At 39.2% G+C, this 20,437-nt stretch overlaps 1 protein-coding gene across 2 annotated transcripts in view; it reads left to right on the top strand.

Annotated features, from left to right (window-relative positions):
• The window catches only part of ADAMTSL1 (ADAMTS like 1), an 874,799-nt gene that overhangs the window by 233,639 nt on the left and 620,723 nt on the right, over positions 1 to 20,437 (top strand). For both annotated transcript variants that reach the window (XM_087869620.1, XM_087869619.1), the window contains exon 2: positions 6,964 to 7,083. In XM_087869620.1, coding sequence (XP_087725746.1) covers positions 6,964 to 7,083 — 120 coding nt within the window. The remainder of the gene's footprint in view (positions 1 to 6,963; positions 7,084 to 20,437) is intronic.

The following is a 20,437-nucleotide window of genomic DNA, read 5'->3' as shown; positions in this document are numbered from 1 at the left end:
ATCGCTCAGCCCCATTCGAGAGAATGTAAACCACAACAATAAATTGCTTCCATGCCTTCCTGGATCTAATGAGACTCTGTTCTGGGAGCTGGTATTTCTACACTCCTGGGTTCTCTACGGAGTACTCTGGTACTCTGATCTGCCAACGATCAGAAAGAGGAGTCAATGTTTGAGGCAGGAAAGGAGACTGTAATTGGGGAAACAATCTTCATCACAGGATACAAATTCTAGCGCATGACTGTCTTTGTGCTTCCTGAGAAGCACTCCTCAGGAGTCTAGAAATGCGGTAGAAACAGATAGGTGACTCAGTCATGATTACTGTTTCTTGCCCTGCTCCTGGAGGTGAATAACCAGATTTGAATCCAGCAGAGACTTGAGTTTTCTAGAGTCACTGTCTCTGATTCCTAATCCTAACATCACCACTGGCCATGCGTAAAATTCCTCCACTTCTCACATTTCCATTTTCTAACTGCAAAACTAACACCACTGCATCTAAAACATAATGGGGCACTAGTTTTCGTGCATTTTTTAAGTAATATGCTAACTACCTTATAACTGCAAGGGGAGTTTTGACATATCAGGTGTAAAGTAACCTTATTTTCCAAACCAAAAATCAGGAAACCTGATCTAATCATGGGAAACAGAATTTTCAAATGTGAGTTATCCTGGAAACTTTCAAGTTTCAGCTAACATTTAGTTGAATTCAGGGGTTAGGGATTGATAGCCCAAAGAACCATAGGCTGTTCTTAAGAAATTAATTGTAATAAGTTGAATGTAATGTTATCATGAATGTCTTTTCATGGAGAACCAATAGAAGAATGCCTAAAAATGATGAAATATATTTGGATGGCCTTGTTAAAATTTTCGGTTGGTAGAACGAGGCCATCAGAGATAGATCCATGTTGCATGCTAAGTATCGGTTCTCCCCAGATGGTTCTTATTTGAGCTCTCATACTTCCCATTAGCCATACTTTCCCTTGGCAAGCTCATTCATGCCAGAGTGTCATCTACTCCCCATATGATGCCAACACTTACATATCTCCAGACCAGTGTCCTTCCGGTGCACAAGGCTCAGCTTCCTTTGCCAAAGGTCCCTCAGGCTCCACGTCTCTGGAACCAAACTCCTCATCTAACTCACATAATTGCTCCTTCTGCTGTATTTCCTATTTGTTGTAAGGGCTACTGTCCACTCTGCTCTTTTGCTCGAATCCAGGCAGAAAATATAGACATAGCCTGAGACTTATCACTTGCACCCAGCTGGCCACCAAATTTTCTGGTCCCTTCCTTTCCTCCCAGCCCCTCATGCCCTGATGAGTTCTCATCAGAGTAATTGCAGTGATCACAAACTGGTCACCTCATCTCCAGGCTTACCTCCTCAAAGCTGCCAGAATCACTTCCAAACTCATGAGCCCAAGCAATACTGGCTGCTTCTGTAAGCATGATTCATAATCTGGCCCCTGAGCAGTATACAAATTCTGTCCTTATCCCATGCTCTCGTGTACCCATACACTCTTGCCATGCTAGATTACATAAAATACAAACAAGGTATCTCAAGCCTTAATGCCTTTCCCCAGGCTCTTCCTCCTTTCTAGAATAATAATCATCCCTTCCCCACTCCCATTCCTCTTGTCGGGCTAGTAAATCCCCACTCTTCCTTTAACCCCACTTTAAAGTCTTTTATAACCTTTCTTGGGAGAGGTAATCGCCATTGCTGAGTATTCTCCTGGCATTCTGCGCTTATCTAGAATATTTTTATTGTATTAATTACAGCAGGTTAGCCATAGTAACAAATAGTCTATAACATGGGCAACTTCCAACCCAGTAGACTGTTACTTCTTGATCATGTTACAATATGAGGTAAGCGAACAGGTCGTGGGACTGCCTTCCTGCCTACAGTCATTCAGGGAGCCAGGCTGATGGAACCTCTGACACCTTTAACAATTGACATCAAGATGTCCCTGAGGCTGTCTCCATTCCAGACAGACCTGAGGGCAACAGAGCACGGAGGAAGGAATGTGGGAGATTTTTATGACAAGCCTCGTGTATCACTGATCACTTCTACCAGCTAAAACTCAGTCTTGGCCAGCTTCCCTGCAAGGGAGGCTAGGAAATGTTTTTGGGTGTACCGGTGTTGGTGAAAAGATGGTAGCTTTTGGTGAGCATCTAGTAGACTCTGTCCCATCCACGTACTCGCTAGAAGGATAGTGCCCCGAAAGGAAGAAATATGTCCTTTAATAAAGCTCCTGGCACTTGAGTAAATGTGTGTAAAAATGAATGACCGAAACAAACAAACAAACAAACAAAAAACCAAATGAGTAAAAGATATTACTTTGGATTTAAGTAATCATTTTTTTCTTTTTTTCTTTTGTTTGTTTATTTGTTCGTTTGTTTAGTTTTTTATTATGTTATGTTAGTCACCATACAGTACATCATTAGTTTTTGATGTAGCGTTCCGTGATTCATTGTTTGCATATAACACCCAGTGCTCCATGCAATACGTGCCTTCCTTAATACCCATCACCGGCCTATCCCAATCCCCCACCCCCCTCCCCTCTAAAACCCTCAGTTTGTTATTTGCAAATGACACTACAGATAAAAGACTGGTATGCAAGATCTACAAAGAACTTCTCAAACTCAATACACGAGAAACAAATAATCAAATAAAAAAAATGGGCAGAAGATATGAACAGACACTTTTCCAATGAAGACCTACAAATGGCTAACAGACACATGAAAAAATGTTGAAAATCATTAGCCATCAGGGAAATTCAAATCAAAACCACATTGAGATACCACCTTATGCCAGTTAGAATGGCAAAAATTGACAAGGCAGGAAACAACAATTGTTGGAGAGGATGGGGAGAAAGGGGATCCCTCTTACACTGTTGGTGGGAATGCAAGTTGGTACAGCCACTCTGGAAAACAGTGTGGAGGTCCCTCAAAAAGTAAAAATAGAGCTACCCTATGACCCAGCCATTGCACTACTGGGTATTTACCCCAGAGATACAGACGTAGTGAAGAAAAGGGCCATATGCACCCCAATGTCCATAGCAGCATTGTCCACAATGGCTAAATTGTGGAAGGAGCCGAGATGCCCTTCAACAGACGAATGGATTAAGAAGATGTGGTCCATATATACAATGGAATATTACTCAGCCATCAGAAAGAACGATTACCCAACATTTGCAGCAACATGGATGGGACTAGAGGAGATTATGCTAAGTGAAATAAGCAGAGAAAGACAATTATCATATGGTTTCACTCATTTATGGAACATAAGAAATAGCAGGGAGATCGGTAGGAGAAGGAAGAATGAAAGGGGGGGGGGTAAACAGAAGTTGGAATGAACCACGAGAGACTATGGACTCTGGGAAACAAACTGAGGGCTTCAGAGGGGAGGAGGGGTGGGGGATTGGGATAGACCGGTGATGGGTATTAAGGAGAGCACATGTTGCATGGAGCACTTGGTATTATACGCAAATAATGAATCATGGAACACTATATCAAAAACTAAGGATGTAATGTATGGTGACTAACATAACATAATACAAAATTATTATTAAAAAATAATAAAATTTAAAAAAATCATAGAGGAGAACATAGGCTATAATCTCTTCGACATCGGCCACAGCAACTTCTTTCATGACACATCTCCAAAGTCAAGAGAAACAAAAGAAAAAAATGAACTTCTGGGACTTCATCAAGATAAAAAGCTTCTGCAGAGCAAGGGAACAGTCATCAGAGCAAAGAGACAACCCACAGAATGGGAGAAGATATTTGCTAATGAAACTACAGATAAATAATCATTTTGAAAATCAGTTTAAAATAGAAGTCTAAGATTTACATATTTATGTATGTTTATATATTTATAGATCTCCTTCATTGTAACGGTATTTCTAAAACACACAGAATATAATAATTAATATCCATGGTTTGATAGATACAGATATTCAAAACTAACTTAATAATGATCAAATTAATTTGGGTACTTTAAATTGCCTAATTAGTAATAGTGTTCATGAATAAAAATTAAATTAGAAACAGATACGCACACGATATCTATAGGGAGAAAGTGGTTATAATTACATTCATCTAACTTGTATGTTCTTATCTATTCTCAATATTAAATTGAACTTTAGTTTAATTAAGACCTTCTGCCTTAGTATCACATAAAAGTATTGGGGAAGTTGAGCATCTTGGTAAGAATTTTGAGTTTTATAAATGTCAACATTCTTGGGAAATACAAACAGGCAGAAATGGTTTCTAAAACAAATACACAGCTATGGTTGAGAATTAAAGCATAAACCAAATGGACTAAGTGTTTGTTGATTATCCTTCCTTTTTTGTAGCATTGCATATTCAGTCTTTATATTTGGCATCTCACCTTCTCTTTTGGAGCATATTTGAGTCATTTTGTCTCTTTCTTTTATCAGTTTAACAAAAGAAACATGTTTTTCATAGGCACAAAATTTCTCCCAAAGAAAATGCACATAAGTTGATTAGTCTCTTCAGACTTTAGCTTTTGAAGACTATGACATTGCATGACAAGGTGGCCACCATTTTGAATAACAGACTTAGAATTCAAAATAGCCTAGGATTGTTGGAGAAATGATTAATGAAATGTGAACTTTAAAAGTGATCAGCATACATTTAGTCCTTTCGCAAAGAGTGGCATGAAGACACATCAATTCTAGGTCACTTTAAACTCAGGTTCTGATCTTTTTGAGAAAAAGCTGCATAAATATGGCTATTCTTTATCTGGAACTTGAAGAGCTGTGAGCAGTCCTGAGCACGGGGCCATGAATTTGGAACGCTCCCAACAGGAAGTGGAGGATCCCTGAAAGCTTCTAATCGGGGAAGTTACAGGGTCAAGGCAGGTTTTGAAGTGTATGTAACTACAGACTCAAGGAATGATTGACCCTGATGAAAAAAGAAATGAGAAATTTAATTTTAAATGTAATGGGAATGAGTTAGGTTACCCAGAAGGATACATTTCTAAGAATTAGTCTGCATTTCTACCTCTGCTTCTTCAGGACTGGCTAATTCTTACGAAACGGTGTAGGCAAAGAAACAAGATAACCTCTCCTCGACCCTGCCTCTTGATGATTGTATCAATTTTCTGTTGCTTCCATAACAAATTACTACAGATTTAATGGCTGAAAACAATACATAAGTATTACCTCACAATTTCTGTAGGTCAGAAGTCTGGCAGGCATGGCTAGATTCTCCAGTCAGGGTCTCACTGGGCTAAAATCCAAGTATTGGCCAAAGATGTAGTTCTCCTCTAGGGCAAAGGTCCTCTTCCAAGCTCTCCATTGTTGGCAGAACATATTTTCCTCTCATGCTTCCCATGTGCCCCCCCACCCTTGATCTTCAAGCCAAAAATGGCAGGTCAAGTCTTTGTCACACTTTGAATCTTTTTGACTTTCTCTCCTGCCCTCAGCCCAAAGAACGTTCTGTTTTTAAGGCCTCCTATGATTACACTGGGCCCACTTGGATAATCCTGGATATTAACCCTATTTTGAAGTCAACTAATAAGTAAACTTAATTACATCTGCAAAGTCCCTTTGCCACATTAAGCAGTATATTCAGAGATAGGATACTAGGGAGTAAAGGGGCCCAAGATTCTGTCTACCCCAATGATACTGACTGTGCTGTATAACAGAAGCCATTTACATATACATTACAGAAAATTCTATTCCTTTCCAAAGGGTTTAGGAATTAAAATTATTTGAATTTATTAGGAATTATTACAGACATTGAAGAAGGCATAAATTAATAATATGAACACCCACATATTCCTGGTGCTATTACCGATACCATAAAAAGGTATGCAATTGAAAATGTATAAAAATTAAATGTTAAACTAACATGAAGATAATACAATACTCATTTATAATATCCCTTACAGACATTATAAACATGGTCAAAGAATTTCATGTATGTTAAAAGCTAAAAATTTTTAATTTTTCCTTGAGCAGAATGTGCTTTCGATAAGAACTATGGCTATTACCTGTTGAATGCTTCCTCTAGGTCAGTCAGTGTACTACGTATTTACCTGTATTATCTCCTGTCTTCTCAGCAACCCAATCATGCTGATACTATTCTGTCTTACAGTGCGTAAACTGAGGTTTGGAGAGGTAGTGGGAAGCTTGGGTGAATCCACCGCCCCTTGCATTTATGGGAGTTCCCCAACAATGTGTCTCCTCCGGAGGTTTGAGTAGCTCAGTAGCACAATGTGATAATGATAAGAAAGGGGTTTGAGAGTCCGACCTGTATTTGAGTCCTCATTTCAGCACTTACTAATTTGCCAAATTCCTGAAACCCTGTTGCCTCCAGTTCCTAATTTGTAAAGTGTGGCTAATAACAGACACCTCCTGGGGCTGGTGCAAGATAACATGTGTGAAGAACCTGGTATGTGATAAGCTCTAGATAAAAGTTCTCCAATACCTCCCTCCAGAGTAGCTGAAGTGCATCTGGTTCTAAAGTACTTGAATAACTCAGGAAGTCAGTAATGGGCCCAGGCCAGCTTCTCCTCGTCTGCTAGATATTTAACAGGACATCAGGACCCACCTAGATGCTCACATCCATGGAAATAGAGATTGATCCCTGTGGGTGCAGGATACCTGGGTGGCGCATACAGAGGGATAACCCAATAGAATGAAACTAGGCTTGACCTGGACTCAAAGATAACTTAAAATGTCTGAATCTGGCATCATACACCAGTCAACTAAGAGGTGCCAGCTTAGCAGTAGACTTTCCTGGCATCCATCCAAGGAGCCGCATGCCAGAATATGCTAGTGGCTCTCACATTAATATGTATTTGCGTGTGTTGTTTTTGATTGCTCTAATCGGACTTGAAATGCATCCAAGAAGTTTCTTCAACTCAGAGACATTAATTCCTCAGTGTCCCCTCCCTCCAGGCTCTGTCTGAAGGCTTAATTGGCTATCTTATCTCCCTAGGTATGCGGAGACCAAAGCCAAGGGGCTGTTTTCCTGAGGGAATTTACGCTCATTCGGAGAGAGAGCCTTCATGAAGATTTCCTGTCTGACCTCTTGAATAGTCACAAAACTGAAGACCCGGTAGAGTGTCTCTTTTCTTTATTCTTGGTAACACTGAAGTTCAGTCGCCAATTCTGACTTGCGATCATGGTTGGTTTTAGTGAAGAGGTTTGAATGGTATTTGCTCATATCCGTGGCGAGAGGGAAGCAAAGTGATAGCAGTGGACAGACTGTGTGGGGCACCTTTCTACCATTTCCTGGGTCTGGCTAGTTGCTTTTACTTGAGTGATAAAGCTGGTTTGGGGCAGCATGTGAAAGATTCACATTAAAATCACTGATGTTTTGCCAGCGAGTCTGAACAAGAAATGGTAATAATTTAAATGGGTGAAGAAGAAAAAAGGAGATTTATATGTAAATTGTTTCATGAGTCGATGGAAATTCCACCATCTTCCCACACCAATTTCTTTGTGGATATTTTTACTTCAAAGTGTTAGTCATATTTATTTTATGAAAGTTTGTTTCTCTAGTGGTGGTTTTGAAAAAAAACCAAAAAATTGGAAGTCTCCAAGATGAGCTCTGAAGTGAAAACAAGTAGCATAGCTGACTGGAGATGTCAAGGGTCAGGGTCCTCTCTACTTGCAAATCAAGCCGTAATTTGTCATCTGTACTTTATTGTGAGAATTGGACAGATAACGTCTGAAAGTTTTAAGTGTGGCTCTTCATGGTGGTGACATTGTGCTCGGAAGCGCTCACACTGGAATTAGAGGAGCCCAGTGGATTTCTTGTGCACTCAGAAAATAATGACTTAGAGGGGCGCCTGGGTGGCTCAGTTGGTTGAGCGTCTACCTTCAGTTCAGGTCATGATCCCAGGGTCCTGGGATCAAATCCCACATTGGGCTCCTTGCTCAGCAGGGAGCCTGCTTCTCCCTCTGCCACTCCCCCTGCTTGTGTTTGCTCACTCTCTCCCTCTGACAAAGGAAGGAGGGAAGGAAGGAAGGGAGGAAGGGAGGGAGGGAGGGAGGGAGGGAGGGGAAAAGAATGACTTAGAACATGTCCAAAGCAAACACACAAGTGGCTTTCTTTCTACCTCCTCTACCCTGCCTCCTACAGCCTCTCTCATGAGGGTGTTTTGGGCACATTTATCTCATAAACTTCCCTTCTAGATACTGAATAAATCAGTTTTCTTGGTGGCCACTCACGGCCACTGCTTACTATTTCTGTCATTTCCATCTTCTCTGTGACAGAGGTTCACATTCTTCTCAAACTTGTGCCCCAGCACGGGCAGGAACAGTGGTAAATGTTCCCAAGGGTACTATAATTAATTTTCATACGGTTCATATATATACATATATATATGTGTGTGTGTATATATATATATATATATATATATATATTTCTCACTAAACTCAGAAAATGCAGAGCCTGCTTTTTAAACTTTTATTGTTTGCTCAAGGCTTTTTTGTGCGATCTACTATGGTACACACACATTGCCACCTAAATTTTATGGCTTCTTTCTCAGAACATTATCTTGTAATTATATTTTAATTTTGTCCCATTTGATGTTATGCCGAATCTGAAATATGTTAGCTTACTTTGGATTTGGTTTATAAAAAGCCCTGGTAAGTACTGCTCCGTGGATACCATACGCAAACCTCCTAAGCAAGTCTAATTATTACATAATTTTCACCATAAAGGAAATTGAATAATACGGACTAATTATGAACATAATGGAATTGTCATAGTGGTGCCACTAAAAACAATTTTTGTCACTTGGCAAGCGTTGAGGGTGTCGTGGACATTATTGCTACATACTATTACATTGATTTACATCATAATGAAAACTGATCATGCTGCGGAGTTTTCTCAAACCCACTGAGGTCATAAGTAATTGAAAGGGTAGAAGCATTTAACCTGAAAGAGGAATTACCTATGAGCACAAAAAGTCAGAACTGGGGTTGTACAAGGAAATGGGAGAGAAGAGAAAAGATCAAAGCTTCCTGAATACCAGAAGCTAATCCAGTTTCCTAATAAATTTGTGAAATTCTAACAGTTTCTTTGGAAGGTATGTCTCTCTATCCGAGGACTTCTTTGGCTTACAGGATATAAAACGTTTAAAGTGTAACTTTATGTTCTAAATAGACATTAAAAGGTGAATCACCACAGTCTCTGTGTTTGTCTAAGGCGAAGAGTTCAAACATGAACTGTGACTTGTATCAATAGCCAGAACACTAAAACGCCTTTTGCGGCCCCGATTTGTGAGTTTCCATGACATTGTGAGGAGGCTATGCGGCAGAATGGGAGAACCATCAATGAGACAACTTCCTGGTATAGGTCACAAAAACCACTTCACAAAGGCAAGGGGGTGAGGGGAAAAGTGGTTGAGCCATAATCTGTTTGTCCAATTCTCTCTGCTTACAAGTAAGTTCTCCTTAGTAGCCCAGGGACAGTCACGCTCATATTTCACTGCTGCCAGCGGATTATTGGCTCTTTTCCTTGAGATTGGGATCCATGTTCACTCTCTCCTCCCTAGCACCCCCCCCCGGCACTTGCATATGATGAACACTCAATTGTGTTAAGTGTTGATGGAGAAAACCCATCCTGACTATTCTCTTACCCTTTTGCTAGCATTTTTATATTGAAAGCATGGTGAGAGTGGTGAGAATTCCATCACAGGCTATGTATGAAAAGGGCCTTATAAATGTGAAAATCCGGGTGCCTGGGTGGCTCAGTCAGTTGATCGTCCAACTCTGGACTTCGGCTCAGGTCGTGATCTCAGGGTCCTGGGATCAAGCCCTGCATCGGACTCTGTGCTTAGCGCGAATCTGCTTCTCCCCTCCCCCTGCTCTTTCTCTAAAATAACTAATAAATAAAATCTCCAAAAAAAAAGTGAAAATCCTTCTAAATGCAAAGTATTCTTATTAAAATGCCATCAATGACTTCAGTTTTTAATGAGGTGATGAAAGAACATTTGGAATTATCTTCCATGTTGTTCTTTCAAGCCATTATATAGGTTTATAATAAAGAATATGAATGCAGGGGGATTGAAAATTTATAGTTGTGGAAGTAACAAATTTATCCCAAATCTGTATAACATTTTGGACAGAAGTGGCATTAAGTGTAAGAAACACCTTGTCACACTGTTGGGTAAAATTATCGCTATCCTCATTTTAAGTCTTTAAATTTTCTTCTCTCGTGCCCTTTTTTTATTCTTTCAAATAATTTTTGAAAACCAGAATAGCGTGACTTAACTGATTTGTAGAACTGTTTTACCTAAGAGCTTACTTTGGTCATTTTTGACCTTGAAGTGACACTTCCTCAACTAGGGCCTTTTGGCACAAATCGCCTTTTACATTGCATTAGGAAAACTTTCCAGCTAGCTTTCTCTCCGAGGGCTAATTCCACTGCCCACACTTCAAAAAGCAGTGTAAGGGAGCCATTTGTCTAGAATCCACAGCAGGGCAAGGAAACTTCTAATCCTTGTCTATAACTCCGCATGTATGTGGTTTGCATTGTTTGCAGAAATAAGATGTTTGTCAAAGGCTGTTATTCATTATTGGAATAGTTGAGAAACAGGTCATGTTGGCTTTGGTTGTCAACTGGATACAAAATTAGGATGATAATTAACATGAAATTCACTATAGAATGAGATTTCCTTCAGTATGCAATTTAGTGCAAACCCCATCTGTTTGTAGCTTTGTGGTTCACAAAGCAGCTATTTAAGCCACTCTTGTACCTTCGTAGAAAATGAAAGTCATTTAAGTCATTTCTTATTTAATAATAATTTATTATAAAATAAATCATGAGTTATTTCAATTGAAGGTAAAGTGTTCCTTTAATGACTGGGAAAATAGAGGTGAGATTTCAGGAGGGGATCCTCAAAAAGGCCTATTTTTTAAATAATCATGTGTGGAAAGGGAGTTTGTTTTTAAGGTCAAGTCAGTAATTCTCTGAAGTTCAACTGAAATAAAAAAAATGCAATTAATTAAAAATGGTTCTGCTTTAAAGTAAATTATTTTTTCTTCCTCAGTTGGGGTGGGGGAACTGGTGGGGACAAGTATTATTTCTATGAACTGAAAACTGAGTTCAACCAACACATAAACACTTACATAAAATGGAATATAATCATTTCCATATGTTCTCAAGGTGTTCACCAACTTCCTCCCCCACCTGCCAAGGGAGAGGAAACAGCAGAATTTAACTGCTGACATCTGAAGATAATGACTTAATTTGCTTAATTGTACTTCTAGGTCGGCTACTATTTTGTGAGTATTTAGTGGACATAAGCATAAGGAAGTGGCCAAGTGTCAAGAGCATTTAAGTTACTGAATGTGAGCAATGACTCACTCTGTTGATCTCTCACTAGCATCTTCCCACCTGCACCGATGCCGCCCACGCTGGACAGAGTTGTCTTTTCCCAAAACTGCAGTTGGATCTGTCTGTCCCCCCTCAGTGTTTGTGGAATAAGGAGAAGCGGGAATTAACATTGAATTGCAAAACCACACACTCGAAGTGACACACAGCTTCATAAAGCCTTGTTGATTAGTGACCACCGCATTTTTTCTTAACTGATTTTACACAGAGAAGAAATGTGCAATGATATTGAAGGAGCCAGGTGTTTTAAAAGTGGAAATGCATTCCAATTCAATCTGTGATTTTTGCGGCACACTTGCTGGCGTAATTTGAATTGGCTATCCTCTGGGAAAATGTACTGAGACAGGAAGACTAGATTCGGTTTCTAGTACATTTGCTACTTCAAGTTATAGAATATGATATCACCGAGAAAAAATCAGAACACCCTACAAAGTATATATAATATGTCACCCTGTGAGGGTTTTAAATATTTTATTTGCCTGCATTTGCAAGACTTATCTAATGCATTCTGACTCTACCGGTCATGAACTATTGAAAAAAAAAATACTTTAACTTCAGGATATGAATATTTTATATAACTTCACATTTTCTTTTTTTTTTTTTTAAAGATTTATTTATTTATTTATTTGACAGAGATAGAGACAGCCAGCGAGAGAGGGAACACAAGCAGGGGGAGTGGGAGAGGAAGAAGCAGGCTCATAGCAGAGGAGCCTGATGTGGGGCTCGATCCCCTAATGCCTGGATCACGCCCTGAGCCGAAGGCAGCCGCTTAACGACTGCGCCACCCAGGCGCCCCAACTTCACATTTTCTGGTTATTGTTTGGTATTCTAAACTAAAATTCTACATCGTTTCTACATTTCTGTGAAGGCAGAAGAAGCTCGGAGAAGGCCAAATATGCATCAAGCTCCTGACCCTAGGGGGTTTACACAAATTTCTCAGAACAACCTGAGATAGGCAATAATAGCTCCATTTTGCAGTAGTGATGACCAGTTGGAAATGTAATTTTTGAAAGATACCACTTATAATTGTAATAAAACTGTAAGAACAAAAGTCTGAAAAAGATGTAAAACCCAAATGGAGTATCAGTGAATAACTCAAAGATGAACAGTTTATTAATGGCATGTTAATACTCACTAAAGATCTATTTTCAATGTTACTAGTCATCAGGGATTTACAAATTAAAACCACAAAGATACAGCATTTGATGTCCATCATATTGGCAAAAAATTAAAAGAACCGACAAAGGCAATATCAGTGAAAGGTAGTAAGAGACACTCCTATATTGCTGTTGGGGTAGAAATTGGTAGAGCCGCTTTAAAGAGGAACTTTCCAATGTCTATAAAGTTGAGTATATGCATATCTTAAATCCCACCAATTTCACTTTAGAAACCTACCCTAGAGAAACACTTACACAGATGTTCAACGAAGTATTGAATGTTATAGCCCAAAATTGAAAGAAAACCTTAACTATTCCTTAGAAGGTAAATGGAGGAACTACTTGTGGTTATTCATAAAATAAAACACTATAGAAGCAGTTAAAATAAATAACTGGATCTGTATGCATTGGATCAACCTCAAAAACATAATGTTGAGGGGAAAATGATACTATTTTATAATATACAATTTATATTAATTTTAGTATCACATAAATATTTATTAGATAATGTTTAGAGAAAATAGTATAAAAACAAGGGTGGGAAAAATTTGCTCCAACTTTGTAATGTTGGTTACTCTCTGCATAGGGAGAAAAGAAGAGGATGCAGTTGGGAGCCTGTGCATGGTACAGTTTAACCGTATCTATAATATTTTATTTTTCAGAAAAGAACATGGTTATATATGTGTAAATGGCTAGTGGTTGCAAAAAAGTTTATTATTCCCTGCACTTTTTATGATTGGAATATTTTTAAATACATGCATAATAAAGCCTTCAGGATAATGTCTGGCAAAAATCACAAAATGAATGCTGTTTTTATTAGCAGTGGTTGAACTGGCAAATCACTGAAACATAACGTGACAAAGCTCAGTGCCCAAGATTTAATATACACACCACTCACATTTTTGCCGCACAACATAATTAAGGGGTAGTCAAATGTATGACAACAGAATACAAGATCGTGGGGCCTCCTATCAGTTCATGAACTGCAAGTCTAGTAAATAACGTCAGGATGATGAATCTCAGTATTTAAGGAGAAGGACTACTTCTTTACACTTGACCTTTGGAATTAACTAAAAAAAACCATTATCCATGGGGGGAAAGATTTTTTTTTTCTTTTTCAATTTCTAACTTCCTTACAGCTTATACAGTTCCTATCTGTTGTTTATGAGATAACCACCACTTGCTAGGATTCTGTCATTTACTCCAAACAACAAATAGATATCAAGATTAATTATCTAAAAGACACTGGAAGTAATAAAATGAGAAGCATTATAAATCCCAACCCTCATGCAAGCAGATTTGTAAGACCAAACAACCTCTCAAATACAAAATAAAATTCTGTTAAAAAAATTTAACATTAGTTAGAAACATATAAATAACACGTGTGAATTTGAGGACTCTGAGCACATTTTCAGATTTCACACTGTGAGATCCTTCCCAAAGAAACTTTGTCAGTACTGGTGAAATTTCGGTATTAAATAAATTCTTCCTAATCCCCTCCAACATTGTTCCTTTAAACAAGCATTCAAATTCCTGAGATAGTCTCCACTTCCAGTTATCCTAAAGTAAGCCAGAGTACTTTGAAATGAATATCGAATATCTTCAGTAAAAGTTATAAATGTGAGGAGCTGATTCCTTGCTGCTTCGCTTTGGAACTTTCCTAATAAGCATAAACTAACTAGGGACTCTGATTTAAATTGCTCCTCAGAAAATCAGTTGGGGCACCAAAGAATAATTTATTGCTTCCTTAATATAAAGAGCTGATTCATGTCATGAAAAGACAACTTTCAAAGGAGTTCCCTAGCTGCTTCTAAGGTAGTGCTGAAACTGTCATGCTGTGTGATGAGTTTCAATGCCTGTCTCCGGCAGACCATTGATGACCTACTTGTGCGTGGAGGTGCTGTCCATCAGGAGTTGAAGGCAGCTGGCGGGGGGGGGGGCGGTGGTAGTGACCGACTCCGCCAGCAGCTGGACAAGGTCACTTGGCACCAGGCATCTGCGTAGGGAGGTGCTGAGTAGAATCGGAGAGGTCAGAGGACAGACTAATGGAATCTTGTAACTGAGAGTCCAAATGTTGTCACTTGAATTTAAGAAAATATGACAGAATACTGTGGGTTGTGGGCAGGGGCAAAATGACCCTTCGATGCAGCACATCCTCTTAGAGTTTATATAATCTTTTAATTGGCTAGACATTTTTTTTTTTAAGTAGGTGCTATTTCAGAGTAGGTAGAAATTCAGGCCTTTACACTGAGATTATAATTGAGTTGACCAATTGAAGCAGAACATTAAAAGGACATTATTTACTAGCATGATATTATTGAATGGGTATACTCTCGAAATGTTGATTTTAAAATTCTGTATAGCATTTTACCTTTGTTAGTAGTAACTTTTAAGTAAGAAGAAGGTCATGGTCGTGTTTCTGCTCAGCTTAAAAAATAACAGCATTATTGCTCAATGAAAAATTTTGAAAGGAGCACATTTTAGTTTTCCTTTGTGTTACTTTATTAAGTTTGATTTCAACTTGATATTGACAAAGAGCAAAGGGAATGCTAAAAAAAATAAAGATCTGTTATTTATATTACTTAAATATATATATGTAACTTCTGCTAAGTGAAAAGATCTTCATCTACAATTAAATTTTTTAACAAAACTAAAAATGTGGGATTCAGTGTAAAAGTGTCACTTATAAGAGCCTAAAACTGAGGAGGGGTTGTGTTGGTGAATTGAGGCTTTATTTCTAATTGCCTGTGAGACTTGAGACAAGTCATGTATCTTCCTGAACCTCATTTTCCTGACCTTTAAGATAAAATATACTTTGGATGGCTTTGCAGCTCTAGAATACTGTGTTTCAAATCAGATATTTAATGGAAACTTCAAATTCCTTACAGTTGCTATTTGGTGATATTTTTTGATTACCACTCCAATTATCTTTTAGGTCAGAACCAGTTTTATGTTTCTGGAGTCAGATCTTCTGACCTATAATAGATACACCTTCCTTCCCAGTTCTCCACAAACGCCCACGGTCTGCGTGTCCATTCTACATGTATCTTTACCAACAGAATATTTCAAAAGCTCCACTTTGCCCTTCACATAATGAGTACTTGTCAAAGCCAATTATATGTTTCAGGAAAGTTGAGTTCCTCAAACACAGTTTAACGCCAAAACCCCTTAGTGTGGTTCCTACTTAACTTTAACCTTGTTTCTTTCTTTTTTTTTTTTTTAAGATTTTATTTATTTATTTGACAGAGATAGAGACAGCCAGCGAGAGAGTGAACACAAGCAGGGGGAGTGGGAGAGGAAGAAGCAGGCTCATAGCGGAGGAGCCTGATGTGGGGCTCGATCCCATAACGCCGGGATCACGCCCTGAGCCGAAGGCAGATGCTTAACGGCTGTGTCACCCAGGCGCCCCTTTAACCTTGTTTCTGACAACACCCGTTTAGATTCTCTTTACTGCAGCTTGCTGAGACCACATTCCGTTCCCATATGCAATTATCAGCACAGTGTTTTGCTCATAAAGCCTCTTCTGCCTGGTATGTCCTTCTTCCCTCTTCTCTAGACCTTTCTTCAGTAACCCAACTCAAGTCTCACTTGTTCCAGGGAACTGGCTCTCAGGATGGGCTTGTCTCTCCAAATTCCAACAGCATTCACGATCTTTGTTTATGGAACCAGCCAGAGCCCTGCCTTTTCAGGCTGCCCAGAGGACCCTACACAGATATGGAGAGTCCTTGGCTCAGGCCTCAGGACAGTCCCTTGTCAGGATCTTAATCTGCAGGGATGATCTGCCCAGAGGGGAATGTTAGTGCAATCAGGGGAAAGAAGCAGGAAATCATGAAGTCTCAGTGGATAGAGTATGATGGAGGGATGGTGGGAAGGGGCAAGGCAAGTGGAGGTTTGGCTAGAGGCACAGTGGGGGCACAAGGCAGTCAGAAAATTCAGACTAGGAGTTAATTCTGGGATCTCATCCCGAGAGTATTGTCCATTGGTTATAGCATGCTTCCAATTTGTGTCTCCATTTATTTTTTCATATGTATAGACTATCTGTCCTGGAAATCTTTTAAGCAAGGGCTATGCTTTACAATACTTTGTTTGCCCAGCACACAGAATAGAATCTAAAGCAGAGTAATAATAATAATAATGACATAATGACAGTAAAAATAACGGTAATGAAAATACCAACTATCATTTATTGTCTACACTTTCTGTACCACATGCTGCCTAAAGCACTTTGCATACATACCTCATTAATCTCAGGAAGAGGGTGCTGTCCCCTCCTAACAGGTACAGAAATGGAAAAGAAAAAGTAACATTCTCAAGTCACAAAACTGATTTGTCACTTTAATGGTGAAAGTAATACAGATTTAAAGAATGCAGATTCAACTCAGCAACCATTTACTGAGCACCTCCTATATTTAACATACTCATCTAGGTGCTTCCAGGAAATATAAAGGTGAGTTAACCAGTCCTTGCTCTCTAGGAGTGTAGACTGTCACTTTAATTCTTTTTTTTTTTTTAAGATTTTATTTATTTATTTGACAGAGAGAGACAGCCAGCGAGAGAGGGAACACAAGCAGGGGGAGTGGGGGAGGAAGAAGCAGGCTCATAGCGGAGGAGCCTGATGTGGGGCTCGATCCCAGAACGCTGGGATCACGCCCCGAGCCGAAGGCAGACGCTTAACCGCTGTGCCACCCAGGCGCCCCTGTCACTTTAATTCTAACTGTTGAAATGTTTCTGTTTTGGGGGAAGTTCACCAGAGTACTGGCAGAGTAGTTAGATTATAAGTATCATTTTAGAATACCTCATCCTTTTAATAGGAAGGTCTTCAGAAATAGCCCTTGATTTATTTTGTTTTGTTTTGTTTTTTAAGGGTTGGACTTGATTATCTATGAAGCAGGTCCAAAGGAGCTGCTGAACACACTAAATTTCAGGTGGACTTTATTTTAGTTTGAATTAGATTCCCTTGTAGAGTGTTGCTTTGCACACTCCATTGCTCTTTAATGGCTTTGAGTGGACTTATGTTCTGATGGCTGCTTGCCTCCAGTTTGAAAGTACAATTTAAGTAGATTGATTTGAAAGTGTGACCCATTACCATTGCTGGTTAGTGTTCCAAGTTTCTACGGAGACAACTGATCTTCATCTGTTACGTATTTGCCCCGCTGTATGAATGAGTGAGTGTGCGGAGAATGTATCTAGGAAACTGTGTTAGTAAGTTGCTGGAAACGATGGTGTTCTGTGCTGAACTCCAATTTGATATAAATTTTATGAAGAGTAGAAAAAATGGTCTTAAGCTTGTGCCTTACCTACTTGGCAACTCAAAATTTGTGCCACTGATGGGAATTTGGCTAAGAGATCGTGTCGTTTAATATCCGACCCACTGCATGTGATTGGAATATCCTATGTGAAAGAAATTTTCCAGGGATAGAGATTTCACGGCCAGTATGAACAAAGGTGCTAGGGACCCAGGCTCATCCCATTTTCTCCTAAAATCACCTTAACTTCAGCCTCCTATTCTCGAGGACATCTTGTGATCCAAAAATGGCTCCCAGAGCTCTAGCCACTCATAATCGGGACAATAAGAAGGAGGAAGGGACAAACAATAAAGTGCTAATGGAGAAAAAGTTATATACCATCTGGGTCCCAAGGGCTTTTCCAGAAGCTGCCGTTTCGTATTTCCTCTGAACAGCTCATTGGCATGAGCTTAGCCACATAGCCATGTCTAGGTGCAGGGGATTCAATGTCCTGCAGTCTTCATACTGGGCAGCTATATACCTAGTTTAAGGAGGAAGGGAGAATAAATTCTGGAGTGAGAAGCCAGCGGTCTTTCCCACAGTGATACACTAGGTGAGATGATAATGGAACTAAATGCCTCGTTTATATACTGAATACAAAACTCATTTCATAGTGCCTTCAAGATTTGGGGAGGTAATGCAATTTTTCTGGAATTGGCTAATAGTATACTAGGAGCCACTGAAATGTATACCTTAAAAGGGTGGATTTCATGGTATAGGAATCACATCTTAATTAAAACAAACAAACTCTGTGGTCTGTAGAGTTTCAATCTAAGAGGAATGGACACAGATGCAAAAATCTTTATTTCCCACGACATAAGGAGGGTAGCTCCAAAGAAAGAGCAAATGCTATGCCAACATGGCTCATTGGTTCTTGATAGAAGGGGAACCACCCCCACGTCAGTACCCACTACCTGATGCTGGAGTATAACGGACATGCAAGAGAACTGGTTGAACTTTGGGGCAGCTAGTGGTGATGGTGACAGTGATGTGTATGACAACGGCAATCATTTATCAGATAATGTCTCAATGTGTTATATATGCAGCAATCAAAATGGCGAACACTTCAGATAATATCAGGATAATCCTTATGGAATTAGGAAGGGATATAGGCATATATCGGTTAACTAACTTCTCAAGGTCACACCCTTAGTATGTAGTAAAACTTGGTTTCCAATCCAATAGTCTGGCTCCATGGGTCATGCTCCTAACTGCTACACGACACTTCAAGGCTTTCTCCTGCTATTGAAAGTGATCCCTCCTATTTTAAGGGAGAAGTCCCCTTCTTTTATGGATTTTCTGATTTTTGTAATATATATTTAAAATTAAATTTTATTATAGTTATCGAAGGTATTTTATGAATTAGCACAGGATATCTTCTGTCTCAGGATTGCCTCATGTATTTTCATTCTCAACGCTCTCCTGAACTAATTAGGAACATGAAGTCAATTATCAAGGCGCGTGCACACACACACACACACACGCACGCACACACACACACACACACACACACACACACACAGCTGAAGAAGGTGATCTACTAGACCAGGCTTGTTTTTAATTAGGTATTTAAAGCACACATTTCCTTTGTCAAACCTAATGTGATGCCATAAGACAAATTTCTTTAATTTTTCTTTTCTTCCAGATGGTCCCATATGGTCCTTGTAAGTATATAGCTTGCTTTTGAAAGGCAAAGCATCTTTTTAAAAACTCAAAGTTGTTTGCAGTTTTCTGACCATTTGGGGTATAGATGTTTATTGTACTCTTATTTCTATAATTAAACAATGCATGAAAATCTGAAGAGTTTATTTTTGAGGCATTTCAAAGCTCAGGCAGTCCTACCTTGGAACAGAAATACTCTCTTTCAAAACGTATGTACATGGAGCTCTTCTGTATGTAATCAGGGTACATGATATATGCAATACATACTCAAACTTAGAGAAATTTACACATTTATAGAAACCTAAATTTAACCGAGTTTCCTGTTTAGATGGGTGCTGCCTTATACCTATGAAATAGGATGTTTTTGTGTACTTACAGAATATCTGATTCTACATCACCATTTTACTTACTCTATGACTATGTTAGCGCAAACATTAGGACAAAAATTGTCCAGATCTCTCTTTTTAAAAAATTTTTATTTATTTGTCAGAGAGAGAGGGAATGCACAAGCAAGGGGAGCAGCAGGCAGAGGGAGAAGCAGGCTCCTCACTGAGCAAGGAGCCCGATGTGGGACTCGATCCCAGGACCCTGAGATCATGACCTGAGCCGAAGGCAGACGCTTAACCAACTGAGCCACCCAACCATCCCTGTCCAAATCTCTTAATTGCAAAATCAAAATCGCACATAGGGATATGTGATCTCAATAGAAATATAATGAAAGGATAGTTCTAATGGAAAGACAGTAAGAATCTAACCTGGCTTCTTAAAGCTTAGCAAATATCCATTATCTCCAAAGAAATAGAACCACTATTATACATTTTGAAAACTATTTTTGGACATGTGTATTTCAGAATTTATAATTTTGCCTACTCAAATACAGATGTGGTGGGTATAAATGGGACAGTCACACACTCAGGTTTGCAAAGGAGTGACTTTGGTTGCTTTTTGTAATCAGATTTC

This window comes from Ursus americanus, chromosome 18 (assembly GCF_024610735.1).
Source record: "Ursus americanus isolate L20-20 chromosome 18, mUrsAme1.1.p, whole genome shotgun sequence".
Taxonomy (NCBI): Eukaryota; Metazoa; Chordata; class Mammalia; order Carnivora; family Ursidae; genus Ursus; species Ursus americanus.
This window is presented reverse-complemented; position numbering and strand designations above follow the sequence as displayed.